The following is a 17,102-nucleotide window of genomic DNA, read 5'->3' on the forward strand; positions in this document are numbered from 1 at the left end:
GTGCCAAAGTCAAGTTAAAGGATATTGGTGAGGAGATTTTCTTGGGGGCAGTGAGAGAGGGGGGACGAGTACTTTGAGTTGCAAATCTATTAAACGTCATTGAAGTCCTTGACCAGGACAAACGTGCAACATTAATCTTGGAACAAGTGTGATTTCTGTTAACTTTTTGCAAAATTCTCTGGAAAATATTTTTGGCAGTAATGCCATGTACTGAAACTGATTTTTTAACAAGGTCTTTGAAAGTCCTTTTCTGTGCAGGGGGAAGCCTGGTTAAGTAAGGGAATCCTGCCTGTCCCAGTTCAGCTGGGTCTGTGTAAGGGATTTGTTAGGAGAATGAAAGTAAATGGAGAAGAAGATATGCTTTTCTAATACATTCTCTCTTACTGTCCACTATTAAAACTCATGCAGTGATGCCAAAACAATTACCATTGTATGTTTAGAATTTTTACTTCATTTTCTCTCCAGTGGAATTACTTATTGCTTCCAATTAGCCATTCTTTCTAATATCTGTAGTCAGTATAGCATATCAAATATCATCATATATATCATATGATATAGGTATATCATATATCTACCTTCTCTATGCATCCTGTTCACTGCAAGATAGGTTTTTAAAGGCTTTTTAGCAAGCTATTGGTATCCTGTCTTACACTGAGTCTTACTGGAGCAAATTGGACTCAGCAGTATTTGAATGGGAATTTTCTCAGGAGCATGGATATGTTACAGGTAGTGATCCTTATAATTTCTATGTAGTATATTTAACTTTCAGTATATTTAACTGTAGCAGATCCTCCATCCTCAGAGGTAAGAGTAGTATTGTTAATGTTTTAATTGTCTAAATGCAGGGGTTTTTTTATTAATCATATTTCTATATACATTACCTGTGGAATATACTGGGAAAAGATATTTGTCTAGTAATTATTTGAGCCCTTGTGATATTTTACAGCAAATTTATGCTGTATGTGCTGGTTAAACTTTCTGAGTACTTTCAGAGACACATACTGCATGTAGATATACTAACACTTTACCTTCAGTTAAGATTGGTGTAAGTTTATAGGCCATTCTGTGCTGCTACATGTGGACAGCCCCGTTCAGTTATATGCTCTAACCCTCACTGCTGCAGGAAGAAGAGGACAGAGAGCTTTGGGTGTGGTGAGCTGTTGCTCTGCTCTGCTTTTATATAACTTCCTGCATGTTGATTTCCAGATAGTGAAGGCAGGTTTATGTTGTAAGTTAAAGTCACTGAAATCTAATGCTCATTTCATAAAATGCAGCTCAGCCTTAGGTCTTATTTCTGGATGTAGAGTAAGCAATTGGAATGACATAACATAAGCAGTGGGAAAAACAGGAGGGAAGTGGTGCTGAAATGCTTATTAAAGGAAGATTTTTCAGAACAGCTGTTATGTTCATTGTGGCCAATGGAATTTAATTCCATCACATTAACCTAGCCATGGAGTGAAAGTAAAACTGTTAATTTTTCTTCTCGTTTTAGTTAAGTCATCCATGCAGGTGTGATACAGCTCTCCAGTTCTTTTCACAGGATTGCTCTTAGTTGGCTTGACTTCCCACACTTCACAATAGAGCCTGGTGCATGGAGAGAGGCTTGTACACGACACAGGAGGTTTGGGTAAAACAGACTATCTTGGCTGCTCTTTCTGCCATGTCTTGCATTCCTCTTGATCTTAAGGGGGAAAAAAAAGCAGCAGCAACGGCAACAAAACCAGCAACAGAGTTGTTTGGAGGGGCTTTTTGTCAGATTAGAACTTACGGTTGGACAGCTCACTTGAGCATGAGTGCTTGTGCCAATACAAAGGTTACTTTGCTGCAGAAGAAAGGTGGGAGTCTGGAGGAGAGTGCCTTTTAAGCAACAATGGTGATTGTGGATCCACCAAGAATGCAAGTACTTCTGCTCAGTGAAGCCCGTTCTCCATGCATTTGTCCCAAATGTAGTTTGATCTACCAGGAAATCTAAATGGGGCATTCAGAGGACCTTGTAGAGTAATAGCCCTATCAAAGGCACATAAAGTGAGCCATTCATATCAGAGAATAAGCATGTTTTAGAGGTGAATTGATCATTTAATATAGATCAGAGTGGTGATTGTGATGTTTATCTGCTGTACCTCAAAAAAAATCAATATCCTCATTTGAAGAAGGCAGTGGGGTGACCTCATTGCAGCCTAAAGGGAGCCTACAAACAGGAGGGGAATCAACTCCTTAGAAGGGTAGACAATAGCAGGACAAGGGGAAATGGTTTTAAATTGAGGGAGGTAAGATATAGGTTGGATGTCGGGGGAAAGTTCTTTACAGAGAGAGTGGTGAGGTGCTGGAAGAGGTTGTCCAGAGAGGTTGTGGATGCCCCGTCCCTGGAGGTGTTCAAGGGCAGAATGGATGGGGCCTGGGCAGCCTGGTCTAGTATTAAATGGGGAGGTTGGTGGCCCTGCATGTGGCAAGGGGGTTGGAGATTCATGATCCTTAAGGCCCATTCCAACCCTGGCCATTCTGTGATTTGCAAACTGGGGATGAAACAGTTTTGTCCTTATGCTAGTCTGAATGGTCCTCTGGCAAAAGATAAGATGTTTGAGAAGGGAAAAGAGCAAAGATCTCTGTTTTTTTATAGGATTGCTGTTACTTCCATCATTCCTTGATGTTGGTTTTGATTTTTCAACTGGATCATTTTTATGAAGTAGTTTATATTAGATTATCAGGAGCAGTTATATGTGAACAACTTGGTCTGGCCATGCTACTTAACAGGAACCACAGTGTGGTTGCTAAGAAAGTAATTCTAAGCAGCTGTATTTTCCAGGCCCTTTCAGTTTTCCTGCAGTGCTCTCACACCTAACATTTAGCATGTGTCAGTATCCCAGGTTCCATTCAACTTGTTTGTAAGTGTGCCTAGACTACATATTGTGTGACTATTACAAGTTTAAAGCAGAACAGAGCCACAAGCTCAAGTGGATCTAAAAATACTCTCAAAGGATGAGAATATTGGCCTAAGTAATTGCTAATTTCAAGGGACTTTTTTTGATAAATCCTTCATTTTGGTGATTTGGCCCATCATCACTACCCGGGATGATGTTGTCGAAAGGAGACAGACCATAGCTCTAGACACTGGAATTCTAAATGCAACATTCATGTTATTTTGTCTCTAACAAAAAAATGATGTTGAATCATAACCACAGCTGCAATGAAGAAGGACTTTCCTTACACCACTTGGATTTTTCTGTCTAATCTTCCTATATATTCAAGTTAATTGTAACGAATAAATGAGAGTAGCAAGTAAATATTAGATGATGCCAAATGCCCTATACTTTTGATCTCATACCACTACTGACTGAGAATAAATGTGAATGGCGAAAAAGAATGATAAAGAATGTTAAAACAATTTTAAAAAACAAGCTATGCTTTGTAGTCACAAAGCAGAATACACAAAAGCAGATCCACCTTCTTTGCACATTTGTTTGTCACGTAAATCCTGCTCTGTGGCACGTGCAGACATGTTTTCTGAGGGGAAAAAAACAACACCTTTTCATTAGAAAGCCACGTGCTCTCTCTTTTTTTTTTTTTTCCTCCTGTCAGTTCTTGTTTTGTACCTACCCTCTAGTGCTGATACGAACAATTTCCATATATAGATTGCAAATGCATTCTCCAATTACCTGCTCTGAGCTGCTGAGAATTCAGTCATTTGCCTCCATGCTTTTGTGCAGTTCTTACCTGAACAATATCATTTAAATACTTGTTTCTTGAAAGATCTGCTTATTTTAATTAATATAATAAATGTATTTTTTATTTTCTGGGAGAGGAAAAAGGATTTAGGGTGCAGGTGAGGTTGTTGTACTGAATGATAGCAAAGCTCTGGAAGCACTGCAGATCCTCAGAGTGCATTATTCAGAATTGTAAGTGAAGTTTGTCTTCTTTGTCATACAACCTTCCTAAAGCCACCCTTTCTTCTGTGAGGGCAGACACAGTATGACATACACCTAACATTTGAGCTGCTCCAAGTTAGGGCTAGCAGAGTTGAGAACTTGCTGGGCTGCTTCTGTTCATTACCTACACAGAATATAGTTTGCTTTTTCTTTTTTTCCTTTTTTTTTTTTTCAGCTGGGCCAGTTCTTGTGTCATATTAGCAAACTGAACTGATTTATACGGGACCCAGTAAGAGTAAAGAGCAGATCTGGTTGCAGTGAGTTATCAAATCAGCTTCAATTTGTTTATGCAGCGTTAGCCTTGCTCTTGTGGAATGGTACAATTATCATAAGAATTTCTGACTTCCTAACATGGTCATATTTGATGGGTTGAAATGTTAAGTGTAGATGTTTTATTTGATCAGAGTGGTATTTGCTTTCAGTTAAGCCTGTTATTTGTGTCATGTAGGTGAGCCAAGGCATACAGGGAGAAGTTATATCTTTTATTAGACTGATGCCACTTCTAAAATCTCATTGTTAAGGATTGTAATAGAAACTCATACCTTTTTCAGTTTAAATAACTGAAGGTGACAAAATCAAAAGGGAGCAACCGTGTACTCATGTGGGTGACCTTCTCTCACAAAAACTCTGTTTAACTTCTTACCATCCAAGAGAATTTTTTGCATGCTAATTTGGTAGAAAGTTCATTAAACCAACCTGTTGCATGGCTGAAGGATGTGCATACAGCTGTGTTCTGTTGAGATCTTGCATTTCTTCCTGCTTACAAAGCCTTTCTAATAGCAACTTTTTGCCTTCTGTTACTGTGTTCACTCTCTCTGTTAATAGTTTTTGAAACTGGAATATGGTGTTTTCAGAAGCACTTTTCTTAAGTGGAATGGGTGACATCTCTGTGGACAAAAGCAAAGTATTTAGTTAGAGTGCACAAGTCAGTGAACTGCTGACTCTGAAGTTTAGCACATGCTAGATTTTCCTCATACTGGCCTTGGAGTACCCTCTTTTGGCAGGCATTACCCAGTGTTGCATAAGGGGACACTGTAAAATGACTAGTAGGAAAGGAGCAGACCTTGTGAAAATCATCATATTGCTCACTTGTATTTGAAAATTTTAGCTTTACCTATTGCCTTCTGCAAGACATAGTTATCTAGGTAACAGTAAATGAAAGTATATTTAATCACATAAAATTGGTCTTTTTGGGGTAGTTGTAACAGTGCACTGAGCAGCTTGAATTCAAAAGTTTTGTAGTGTTTGGACTTGTGTTCATTTGCCTGCAGACAGACATTAAGGGGGAACCTCCCAAAAACTAGCTTTCTTATTCCTCATTGTTGAAGTTATTGATCATTTAGGGCTTGCCAATTTTGGCAGGAATGAAAATAGCTCCTCTACTTTCCTATGTCAAATTGCATATCATATATTTTTGTCCATCCCTTCATTTTTCTCTCACAGTAATTCTATACCATATTTCTTTGAGAATAGCTGTCTTAACTCGTTTTTCTCTTGTGCAGTTTTAGGCACAAAATTTCTCATTTACTGACTACATGGTATAATATGAAGAAACTACAACCATGACTGTGATATCGTCATTATTTTCCTCTGAGCAGCACAGGTTATTAAAACAGCTTCCTCTTTTGAATTTTTTTTTCCTTACGTTTGATTTTTTTAAATCAAAATCAAGTAAAAATCCTGATGTTTTCCTCATTCTTATCACAGATGAGGACTCAGAGGAATTGCACTTTTTCCCTCCGGTTCACATTTTAATCTGGAGTTTTCTTCTTACAGATCGTTGATGGTTCAAGAAGAATGTTAGTTTGGGGGTTGGTATTAAGTTCTAGGATTGTTTTTTTCTTAAGTGTAAACTAGAATATGACTTACGATTTATAATAATGTATAGGTGCTTTAAAAAGTCAGAGGGTCTTACCATCATTCCATGTTTTTCTCTTGATACCCAAGGATCCAGTGTTTGCTGTAACATCTCCCACTGAAACTTAAGAGAGAAGCAAGCTGACTAGGTATTTTGCAGAGATTCTAAAAACATAGTCTACGATTCTGTGATAGTCACAAACCAAAATGCCTTAATACTGTAAAAGCAAATGCACTGCAACAAGTGACTTGGAGCAATAGGAGTCTCCTAGAAAAGTTAGGCGCTGGATTGGCACACAAAATGAAGATGCAGACATGTATGCTTGCTTGGCAGATGCCTTAGCAAAGCTAATAATTAAAGCATCTTTTATGAATGGCTGTTGAATTCCTTTTTTCTGCAGCAGTATTCACAGCACAGGTTACACAGCCCTTTTCTAGCATAATAAAATATAAAGCAACCAATTTGGCTCAAAATTTGGCTGAAATATTCTATTTAAAAAGACTAGAAATGAGTGATACTTTCAGCAGTTTCTAGATGTGGAAGAAAATGAAAGTTTTAAGAAAATCATTTAGAGTAAGAACAAGGGAGCTGGAAAACAGTGTCATCTCATAACTGTGTGGACTTCATTCCAGCCACAACTGATGGCACTACAGGATGGTGCCACTGGACACCTCACTAGGGCTCCGATTCGTGAGTGAGCACAGCTTACTTAAGGATGTCAGTAAGGGTGGCTTCAGCCATTTCTACTCAAGCTGTCCTTGTGACCTCTGCTACCAAACTGGTTCAAGTCCTCAAATAATATTTGCAACATTGCAAATTATTATCTAATACGTTGACAAAAATCATAGTTCTACTTTACCATAATTCACTGAGCTCTAAGATGCTTTGGCAAACTTGCTTCTACCTGATTGCTTTGACTCTCAGGGGCATCTGCCTCTGCTCCAGGCAGGTAATAATTACAAGTGTTGAAATACATATCACAGCCATGGATTTTTTTCTCTCCTGTCTGGTGTGAATTGAATTAATGAAGTTTGTATGTTTGGAGCCCTTGCACTTCATATCACCTTGCAGCTCTCTATCTCTTGTCTATCTAAGTGCTTTACATGCCTCTTGGATCACCTCTGAAATCTGCCATATTTTTCTAGCACCATTTCACTATATGTCACTTAAGATTCCGTAAGCATGAAGACTCTCCATTAACACTGAATACTTCATATGTTTGTACTTTTTGGTAATTTTCTTAATTCTAAACTCCCCCAGAGCCCACTGCTATTCTTTGACTATTGCCTACTTGACAGTGCACAGAATCGAATAATCATAGAATACCCTGAATATCCATAGAATATCCTGAGCTGGAGGATACCCACAAAGATCATCAAGTCTAGATATATGTTCTTTAGTTGTTTTCCTTCCTCATTATGACCATGTACTTCACCCCTAGAACATGGGTCAAACAGGCAACTTTAGCATTCTGTTTAATTGCTTTATCTCATTGTGGAAGTTTTTAGTACCTGACAGGAGGCTTGAACTTTCACATCCCCAGCCTGATGGACCTAGAGGCTGTCTTCTTAAGATACAGTCAACTTCATCGTAAAATCTCATTTTTCTCCTGGGATTACCAAGATGTTCATTTTCTTTCTGCAGTGCACGATATTCATATTTTAGGTTCTTGTACTTCGTGCGACATTGTTTCCAGTCTCTGTCTATTCCACATTTCATTAACCTTCTGGCAATTTCCTCAAATATTTCTTTATTTCTTGTTGCCCCTTCAAGCATTTGCTGTATCTTTTCATCTGACCATATGTTTATCAGAGCTCTGACTTCATTGTCACTCCAGTGTTTTCCTGCTCCAGTGTCATTAACTGTGATCACTTTAAAGTGATTTTGTGCTTCTTCCAAGGGGATATGATTATCTGAAAATATAATGAAGCAACCAAATACTGCTGAGTTATACGCACATTAAAGTGTAATTGTAGTTAACAGTTAAGTAACAAGCTGAAGGATTAATTAACATTTATAATAATTCTCTGGTTGCAAAAATCTTTTAGTTTTGCAATATTAATATCCATATGAGATTACATTTCTTTCTAAGTGCGCAAGATATATATATAATGTCCTGTTCTTGGAAACCATCAAAAATTCAACATTTTTTCTCTGTGATTTTGTTCTGTTGTCAAACTAAAGACAGATGTGTCTGAGTGCTATGTGCAGGACAGCAATAAGTTTAAAGTCTTAAAAGCAACAATTTATCAGCAGTTGTAAGAAATTGGCTTTCCAGTGTTTTGTCAAATTAGAATGGCAAGAAGAAATATTATTCAAATGACAGTGCTTCCAGGGATTGAATACAAGAAAAAAAAAATCTTATTATGTGGATATTTAGAAGAAAGCAGATGATGTTTATACAATAAATACAAAACTTCACTAAAATATTAATGCAAGTTTTGTTAATGACAGGGAATAAAGATAAGAAACTAAATTTTGGGTGTAATGCTAAGACTAGACAGGAGGCAAAAGCAAATAAAGTAAAGTAGTATTTATGATAGAGATTTGATTGATCCAGCTTTGGTCCTGAAATTACAATGCAATTTTCTTTCAGAGTAAATGCATGGAAATTAATACTCACCTGTCCCAACTATCTGTTTTGCTAGCAGCGTACATGATCTGTCTTCTGAGGTAGAGCTTATAGAATCATCATCTATAGAAACACACAGGTTTAAAGAAAGTGGACATAGGCAAATTAATCACAGAGATTATTTTCATTTTCTGCAGGTAACACCTGTCTTAATTAAAAATGTCACAACCCATTAGTCTTAAAGGGCTTTAATAAGTCTTCTGCTACATGCTTCCCTAAATCAAATTATCTGTTAGCATATCTCATAAGCCTTATCTTTGTTTCTGCTGTCGTGTTCCCCAAAAGGTAGCTGTGGATGCTGCACACAAGTTTAAATACTTAATTAAATGTGTAGGGGTACATCAGTGGTTTGCATCTCTCATATAGGTCGATTTGCATAGCATGTTTCTGCACATTCACTGGCACAGGTATGCCACCCATTTTTGGGTGCCATTTGTTCAGCTGTGCTCTTGCAGATTCACTCATACCTAGTAGGGATTGAAGTTCTTGAAAATTAGAATCAGAAAGTACATTCTTTGGAAAAAAAAAAGTGTGTGTGGTTAACTTGGGATGACAGCAAGAAAAATTGTTTCATAAACATCTATTTCATGACTAGGTACCCCATAATTCTTCAGAAAATTCTTGCATTTTCAGCTGTTGGAAATATAACCTTGAACCCAAAGGGAGCACTAGCACATCTGGTCTAGAGGGACATATCCCTGCCTGTAGCAGGGGGATTGGAACTAGATGATCTTAAATGTCCCTTCCAACCCAAAACATTCTATGATTCTATTCCTGGGCTCTTGAGTGATTATTATTATTATTATTTTCTTTTTTAAACTGTGACCCAGGAAAGATGGCTTTCCTTTCATGTTCATTCTCTCAGCGGTGCACTCTAATCTCATTGTGCTTTTGTCAGTGGCATTTGTGTACTTCTGACCTCAGTGATTGCTATCTTCAATGGATATTTGACAAGAAAAGGCAATTGGTGCGACTAAAGCAATCATTTGTATTCTGTTTCACCGTGCATGAACTCTTCTCTTTGCATTCAGGTGGCCTTGTTATGCCCCTGAACTTTCAGGGACACAGTCTTACTTTATCCTTAATGTAATTTGCGTTTTCAGTGTCATTGCTGTGATGGCATTGCTGTGGTGTTGTCCTCAGTGTCATATTCCTTACAGTTATGTAAACAGTTGTAAAAGCTGTGCTGGACAGGAGGTCTGAACAACCAATTTCAGATCACATAATTGCCAAGGACAGCTCCTTGCCTGGATTGCAGAAATACTGATGCATACGATGGAAATATTCTTTCAGTCTAAGAGGGCAAAGAATTTTCATTCCAAAATCGCTGCATTGAGTTTTTTATTCTTTCATTTAAATTCTGGGTATAAACAGTAATACTGTAAAAGTAGCATTTGATTCAGGATGTCTGGATAGTAGATTTCAAAGTCATCGCTATTTTTCTCTCTAATGCCTTTCTTCCATGACCATCCATAGCTTCCATGTTCAGTTATTCCAGAAGGTTAATATCCCTCATGTACTCTAATGTCAATTTTAAGTGATTTTAATATATTTCCTGAATACTTGTTGTTGAATGTATTCACCTCTGATTTCAGTTTAACAAGTAAGATAACGCAGAATATTTATGCAAACTGTTGGATAGTGAACAGTGTTAAATTTAATGGTCTGTCTTGAAATAGTTGGAAAAGACAGACAAGGCATAAAACGTTTAGTGTTTATGAGACAGGTCACCCTCTAGTAGCTGTGTACAAAAAAAGAACTGTATTTGTGTCACAAGCAAGCACATATTTATCACATGTAGCATAAGGGGTATGTTATCAGATGAAATACAATCTTTTTTTAATGGAGGAAAGGAGAGGTAACTGTTTATGCATTTTTTTTTCCCCAGTATTAAATCAAACAAGAATAGGTTTTATCATAACCTAGAAGTAGAATGAGTATATGTAGGAGTAACATGAATCTTAGAGATCTGCAGTTCCCATTAAAATAGAGCTGTTATAAATATCAGGACACGGTCTTCATTTACCTATATCAATTGTCTCCTTCTTTATTTGTGTAGCTTCCAGAGCTGCCAGAGTGGAATTGCTGAAGTCCTCCTCATCTTCAAGTATTTCTGCAACAAAGATTTAGAGTTCTTATTAACTAAACAGTCCTTAAGTTATGTCTCTAGGACCACCAACTTGAGAGTGTCTGTAATGATAACTATTGCTAGAGATTTCATCTCTTAATTTAAGACTGTCACTTCTTGACAATGCTGGGCTTAAAAGCCTAGTGTAAGCAATTATAAAATAACTCCAGAACACCATGTGACAACTTGTCAGATAAGTTTATGGATGAAATGTGCAAACTCTTAAGTTAGTAAAATCTGGATCAGAATGTTTAGAATTGTTCTCTGATCATGGTTGTAAGTAACATAGTAACTTTTATAGAGGTGTTTCAGTACCCACTGAAATATTGAAAGACTCCCAGGTGACTGATGCTAAGAGTCACTGAATTAGCCTCAGCTGGAGCAAGAGTCCATTCATTAACATGGGGGTGCTCTGCCTAGATAATTGATCTGCAGGACTGATTGCTTGCTTGATAGAGACAAAGTATTTCATTCCTGTCCTCAGAGCATCCCCCTCTGCTGCAGCTGTGGCAGTGCTTACCTCACACTGTTGGGGCCCAGGCTCTGGGCACACTGAGAGCGGGTCCATGGGCTCTCCTCCATGGGGAGGAGAGCTCTGCACCTCTGTCATTGGTTCTCCCTTGTTTAATGGGGAACTCCACCCCTGTGCCCTCAGACAAATTGGCAGATGATGCAAGTGGTCTCTCCAATCATCATTTCTAGGTGAGGAAACTGGTATACAGAGATTACATGCTGAAGGCCACACTGCAGATCAATGACAGCAGCTGCTGACTCCCAGCCTCAGTCCATTCAAGAATATTGCCCACAAACATTGAGCAATAGCACACGATCTATAGCCATTTTATTAAAAATTACCCCCTGAATCAATACAGCTTTGTTTGCATCAGACATTCTTTATGATGTGACCAGCATCATGTGCTTTTCTTTCCTTCTTTTTTCTTGTGAGCCAAGAATGTGTGGTAGATAGCCTGCCTTTTTTTCTAAGCCATTTGTCTGAGTTTCTGGGGAAGGGCATGAGGAGAGCATGACTGTGCCAAACAGAACAAACCATCATTGGTTTCTGGCATTTATAAAAGACACTGGCTCCATCCACATTGTTTTGTCAAGCTATACATGATTGCCAGCAAATGTGCTTAATCCCTACTTTGTATTTGGAGTATTTGCTCACAAAGCCACCTGAGCAATATTGTAGCAGTCTTCCCATTTACTTCCTCAGACTGATAACAAGCTATGTTCTCTTTCAGCACTGTGCTTACTATTGCTATTTATCCTGTGTTCTGGCTCACGAGGCAAGATTAGTAATGTATTCTAATCCTTACCCTCATCTATGTCATGTGCGATACAAAAGTAACACCTACTTCATACCAGCCTAAGACATATGCATTAAAACATTCTCTTTTGACTGTACATTTAAAAATTCTATTCACACAAGAGACAATATTCAAGAGAAGCCAACATAAAGGCCTTGAGTACATTCTGACTTAAGACCTTAACTTTAAACAATCATTTCAAATAAGTGTTTTCCTTAACAATGTACCATGGCAGTGTCACAACTTATCGCAAATCTGTCCTTAGAGAGACATAGAGTAACATAAGCAGCACATCAAAGAAAAACAAAGATAATGACAAGAGAAGTAATTTTTTGGAAACAAAACACATAGATGTTTTTGCATCAGTCTGCTGGCATTCCTTAGGGTCTTGTCTTTATCTTCACTGTACACAGTCTGTGGTCATGCTACAAAGTAACACGTTTGGAATGTGTGCTTACACATACAGATTTTGAATTGGCTCTTCTAAATAGATTTCTGGTATTAGCTGCCCTTAATAGCAATCTCATGTTTTATGAAACGGCAGTAAAAGTGACTACATACGGTTTTATTTCCAGATTGACTTAATATGGATAACTGTTATCAGGACAGGAAAAAGTTTACAGTGACCCTGGGTTTTCTTTACCTGTTTTTGACCAGAGAATGGTTTTGTGATTGATACAAGGCTCTGGTGCACTCTGCTGGCCAGTCACTGAAAGCTCTTCAAGCACAATGCATTGAGAGACTGCAGTACAGTTGCAGTCTATCAAAGAATGTGTAAGGATTTATTTACCTCTATCTATTCCTTCCCAGGTGGACATTTGCTACTCTTTAAGTGGCAAATACATTTGTGCAGTGGTGAAAAAATAATGAAACATCAAATAACTGAGCACTTGCCTCAGACTGGTGGATTTGTCTTTTGACTAATACTGTCTTAATCTTTTTCCTTGCTGGAGCCTGGCATACCTGACTGGACTATTTATAATGATTGGCAGTGGGTGATAATGTCGTTGTGGTTTTTAACTCAGATGCACACATAAGATCATGAGAAGTACATACACTGCAGAGGAATCTTATACACCTCTGCACTTTTATGCTACTGCAGTTTCCAGAAAGCAGATGTTTCTAGTTCATAGAAACAAATATGCACTTAATTCCACCTGCTGTTTCTATGTACAAATTTGGAAGATGCCCCAGCATGAAAATGCAGAGCAAGGTTAATTGAATTTCTGAATTCATATTTATTTTATAATTCTTCAAAACAAAAATAAATAAATGAATATATATAGATTATAATTATATACTTGTTGAGGTTTTCTATGGAAGTTCTGCTGTAATAGGTAACAGAAGTCACCCTAAAAGCTATGGATCACCAGAATTCTGTTGATATTGAAGAACTCCTGTAACATGGTATCCCTGCTGCTTTTTATGAGTACAAAGCTACAAACTCTTTACTTAACAGTTTCTCACCCTAAATTCACTTGAACTATCAAGGAAAGGCTGGTACCAAAACTAGAGAATAGAGTGCCCACGATACTGTGATGTAAGAAGCAAACTTCTGTTCTCTGTTTTATGTAGTACCTAATAATTGTACCATAAATAACATTAAACATAAAGTAGTTTTTACCATCTGTGATAAAATAATTTGATCCTGTATTGTTCATTTGGGAATGGAGAAAAGGATTTTGAAAACTGAAACGGCATCTTATCAAGAGTGGGTGCTGGGTGCTGTTTTTTGCCTGCTTTTCCCCACAGAAGTTGGAACAGTAGTTTTCAGAGTGAATAGGCTAAGCTAGAGAAACGTAGTGAAATACTTGCGATTTTATTTTTTGCCTACCAAATGAGACTGCAATTGCAATTACCCAGAAACAAAGAAAAAATGCCATTAAAATACACATATTTGAAAAGGGAAATGGTAACCATGGTAAGCTATAGCTGTCTAACTACTACACGTATCCTAAAGGAATGTTAAAAAGTTAAAAATAAGTGCTCAGAACTGTCCCAGAAATATACGGTTAACTTTCTCACAACTGGTTCAGAAGTTAATATTGTAACCTTCTTGGAATGCAAACATAGCAAGCATTTGAAAACTAAGCCTTATGACAGTTTAGTAGCACTGCTGAGTCTATGTATTATTACAATGTAGTGATTTTACTTGTTGATGGGGGAAAATGGAGTTTGATGCATTTTACAAATTGTCTTGAGTAGATCTCACTGAATAGTAGTTATGATTTCTTATATATTTTGTCTCTTTAGAAAATGTACTTTCTGTGACAACCTATTTTTTCCCTAATGAATGGCTCAGGTGTCCGTGGTAATCTGGTAAAAGGGTAGTTGTATTTCTTTGTAAATAAACTTAAATTAATAAATCTAATTACACTTGAGTGGTGAAGCCAGAATGCTAATGCCCAGAATACCTCAAATTACCTTTCATCATCAACTATCTCTTTACTTACTTGTCATAGCTGTTTCTTTCCTTATATGAAAATCTGCCAGATTCTCTGGAGAAGTATTTACAGTAACATCATCTGACATAAGATTTTTAATTTGACATTAAAACCTTTCAAGGTCACTTTAGACCATTTTAAATTCTATTGAAGTACTCCTTAACACCTTACTTATGAGCACATTCTACCTTGTGCTACTGAAGGAGACCATTAGGTTCTCTCTGCCAAGGAAAGATGCATCCTTCAACCTTCAGACTTTCATACATGCCCTGAGCTCAGTGCTGAACTCTCACTTCCCCCAGAAGTTATGCTTTCAGAAGTAAGCTGTAATGTTTCTTTGTAAGGAGTGTATGACTTTCATTTTCAGTGTCCACCATGAGCTAGAAAGTGATATCTGAAAATGAAATTCTCACCCCTGGCATGGGTGTTGACAGAATTCTGTTAAATACTGACCAAATAATATTGTGAAATTGAGAACACTGTATTAGACTATGCGCAGGAGATGAATAATTATGTACCTTGAGGATATACTGCTTAAGTAAATGTAGTAATACGTTATACTCAACTTCCTTAAATCAATAGCTTCTTTATTTTGTGGTCGCTACATCTTCAAAAGGGTTATTTAATAGACTGTTTTTGTCAAATTCAGCAGAGCACTGTAAATGTGCACGTGTGCCTGTTTTATTAGAAATATGGTTATTACTGTGATATCTTTTGATTTGAAGACCACTACATTTTCTGACTGTTGTTGCAATGCACACTTCTTTTAGAAATCTATCCGAGGTCACTAAATTTAGGTATTTATATAAAAAAAGCAGACTTTTCAGTTTACCTGAATCAGAAACTTTCTTTACATCTGCAACCTGTAGGTCTTCAGACAAATTACTAATAGAGTCCTCTTCACCTGTGTCTCCAGGTATTTCTGTGTAAATAATGCTATGTTAATTAGGGCATTGCATTTGTGTTCCATAGAAGAACAGCTGTGCTGTGTCAAGTCAAATGAGCCATCCAACCTATTGATCTGCTTTATGTCAGCAGTCATTATACATCTACTAAACAAAGAATCTAGAAACAGCAACTGAAGAGTGAAACTTCTCCCAAAACGCTCTCGTAATTTTTGATCAGACTATCCACTCATCTTTGCATTACATTTTTCTTCATTGACTTCTTCCATTAACCTGCTAGGCTTATATTTTTGGCCATAAAGTCATTCACCATGTAGGATTATTACTGTGTATACTGTGTAATAAATTACTTTGATTTTAGTTTTGTTTTTAAACAACATGCCTCTACCTGGATGTACACACAAAAATTAACTCTTATGCACTGTAGGTTCATTGGTCTTTTCTGTTTCTGCACTAGTCCATTCAGTATGAAGTTATCCATCAATAAGCACACTAAAACAAGTAACTGCCAGGATTCTTTATGCCAGTCATTCTGCTATTTTTACAATAGTTGTCTCACTAGTTGGGGAACCTAGCTCAAAAAGGCCAGTAAAACTGAATTTATTGGACAACATAAAAAAAATAAGTTAAACATTTCTTAACTACTGCCTATAACTGTAGACTTCTTTTGTCCAGTAGCAGTCTGATCCTTTCTTTTCTAAGCTGCAAACAGTCTGTTCAGACTTCATTTTGATTACAATTGTCTCTCTGTGTCTCTTTCTTTTCATCTTGTTTTCCTCTTTTTGTTTCCTAGTTCTATAGAAAATGCTTGGAGGAAATCTGAATAATATTAAGTGAACTACTGGACAAAACAGTGGATTTCTACTCTGGGTTCCTTCATCACCTCACCCAGTAAATTGGTTTACCTACCTGCTTGGTTTTTTGTGATTCATTTTTAAGATTGCTGTTGCAAAAAATTTAAAACTAAAAATTTTAAATGATGTGTGGGTAGCTGGAGTACTTACCTATGGAGTCCTTTCCTGATTTTGCTTCTGTCCATTCTGGAGGCCTCTCACTTTCCTCATTATCTGATTTACTTGCTTGTTCCATGGTACCATGCCCCAGAATGGCATCCAGTTCATTAAAAAATTTCATGCTTCTACTTGTACTCCCTGAGTCTTGGCCATTTTTTATGCTCTTGTATTCATGTTTCAGATTTTTATATTTTGTCCTGCACTGCTTCCAGTCCCTGTCAATTCCGAACTTTTGAAGTCTAGCAGCAACCTGTTCAAATATTCTTTTATTTCTCACTGTCCCCTCCAGTTGTTGCTGAATATTTTTGTCTGACCATATGTGTATCAGAGCTCTGACTTCATTAACAGTCCAATGTTTTCCTCCTTCATTTGCTACTGTTGGAATGAAAGCCGGTGTTTTGGAAGCCTCTACAGCTGGCGGTGGATTACCTGCATCATGTGGGGTAGGGGAGAGACACAGACACAGGTTACCCTCGTTAGGTAGGCGGGGTAGGGAAAGGACAGAGAGAATGAGGATGAAGTATGCTAGTTCCTAATGATTTTTCTAGCATAAAGACTTAACTTCCTGCATTCATCTCATGCTTCTCGTTTTACATACATGCAGAACTTCAAATTGGGCAAGGATCTGAAGAATCCAATTTTTAACTCCAAAAAAGCACCCCTTTTGAGGGAAGTAGACAAGTGGAGAGAATTTTCCCATTTTGTGATAATGAGCCTGGATCTGCTAGTACAAAACTGCTCCCTTTCTCAGTGCAGGTCAGCATAAATATCAAGATTTCAATGATAAAAAAAAAACATATTTTTAAATGAAAAAAAATGACAATTTGAGTGTCTTATTTTGTAGACCTGTATTACTATTATGTATTATGACTCTCTCCAGTCTCCAGCT

The 17,102-nt window shown here is 37.3% G+C and overlaps 1 protein-coding gene across 1 annotated transcript; it reads right to left on the reverse strand.

Annotated features, from left to right (window-relative positions):
- Nucleotides 1–2,451: 2,451 nt before the first annotated feature.
- LOC104910752 lies at nucleotides 2,452–16,741 on the reverse strand. The gene is made up of 8 exons (XM_010710125.3): nucleotides 16,205–16,741; nucleotides 15,128–15,217; nucleotides 10,440–10,526; nucleotides 8,405–8,476; nucleotides 7,293–7,694; nucleotides 5,839–5,904; nucleotides 4,620–4,810; nucleotides 2,452–3,501 (listed from the first exon to the last, which is right to left on the reverse strand). Exons 1-8 carry the CDS (start codon nucleotides 16,332–16,334, stop codon nucleotides 3,397–3,399), a joined length of 1,143 nt encoding a protein of 380 aa, XP_010708427.1. The 5' UTR covers nucleotides 16,335–16,741; the 3' UTR covers nucleotides 2,452–3,396.
- Nucleotides 16,742–17,102: the final 361 nt, after the last annotated feature.

The sequence above is a fragment of the Meleagris gallopavo genome, chromosome 4 (assembly GCF_000146605.3).
Source record: "Meleagris gallopavo isolate NT-WF06-2002-E0010 breed Aviagen turkey brand Nicholas breeding stock chromosome 4, Turkey_5.1, whole genome shotgun sequence".
In the NCBI taxonomy this organism is placed as follows: domain Eukaryota; kingdom Metazoa; phylum Chordata; class Aves; order Galliformes; family Phasianidae; genus Meleagris; species Meleagris gallopavo.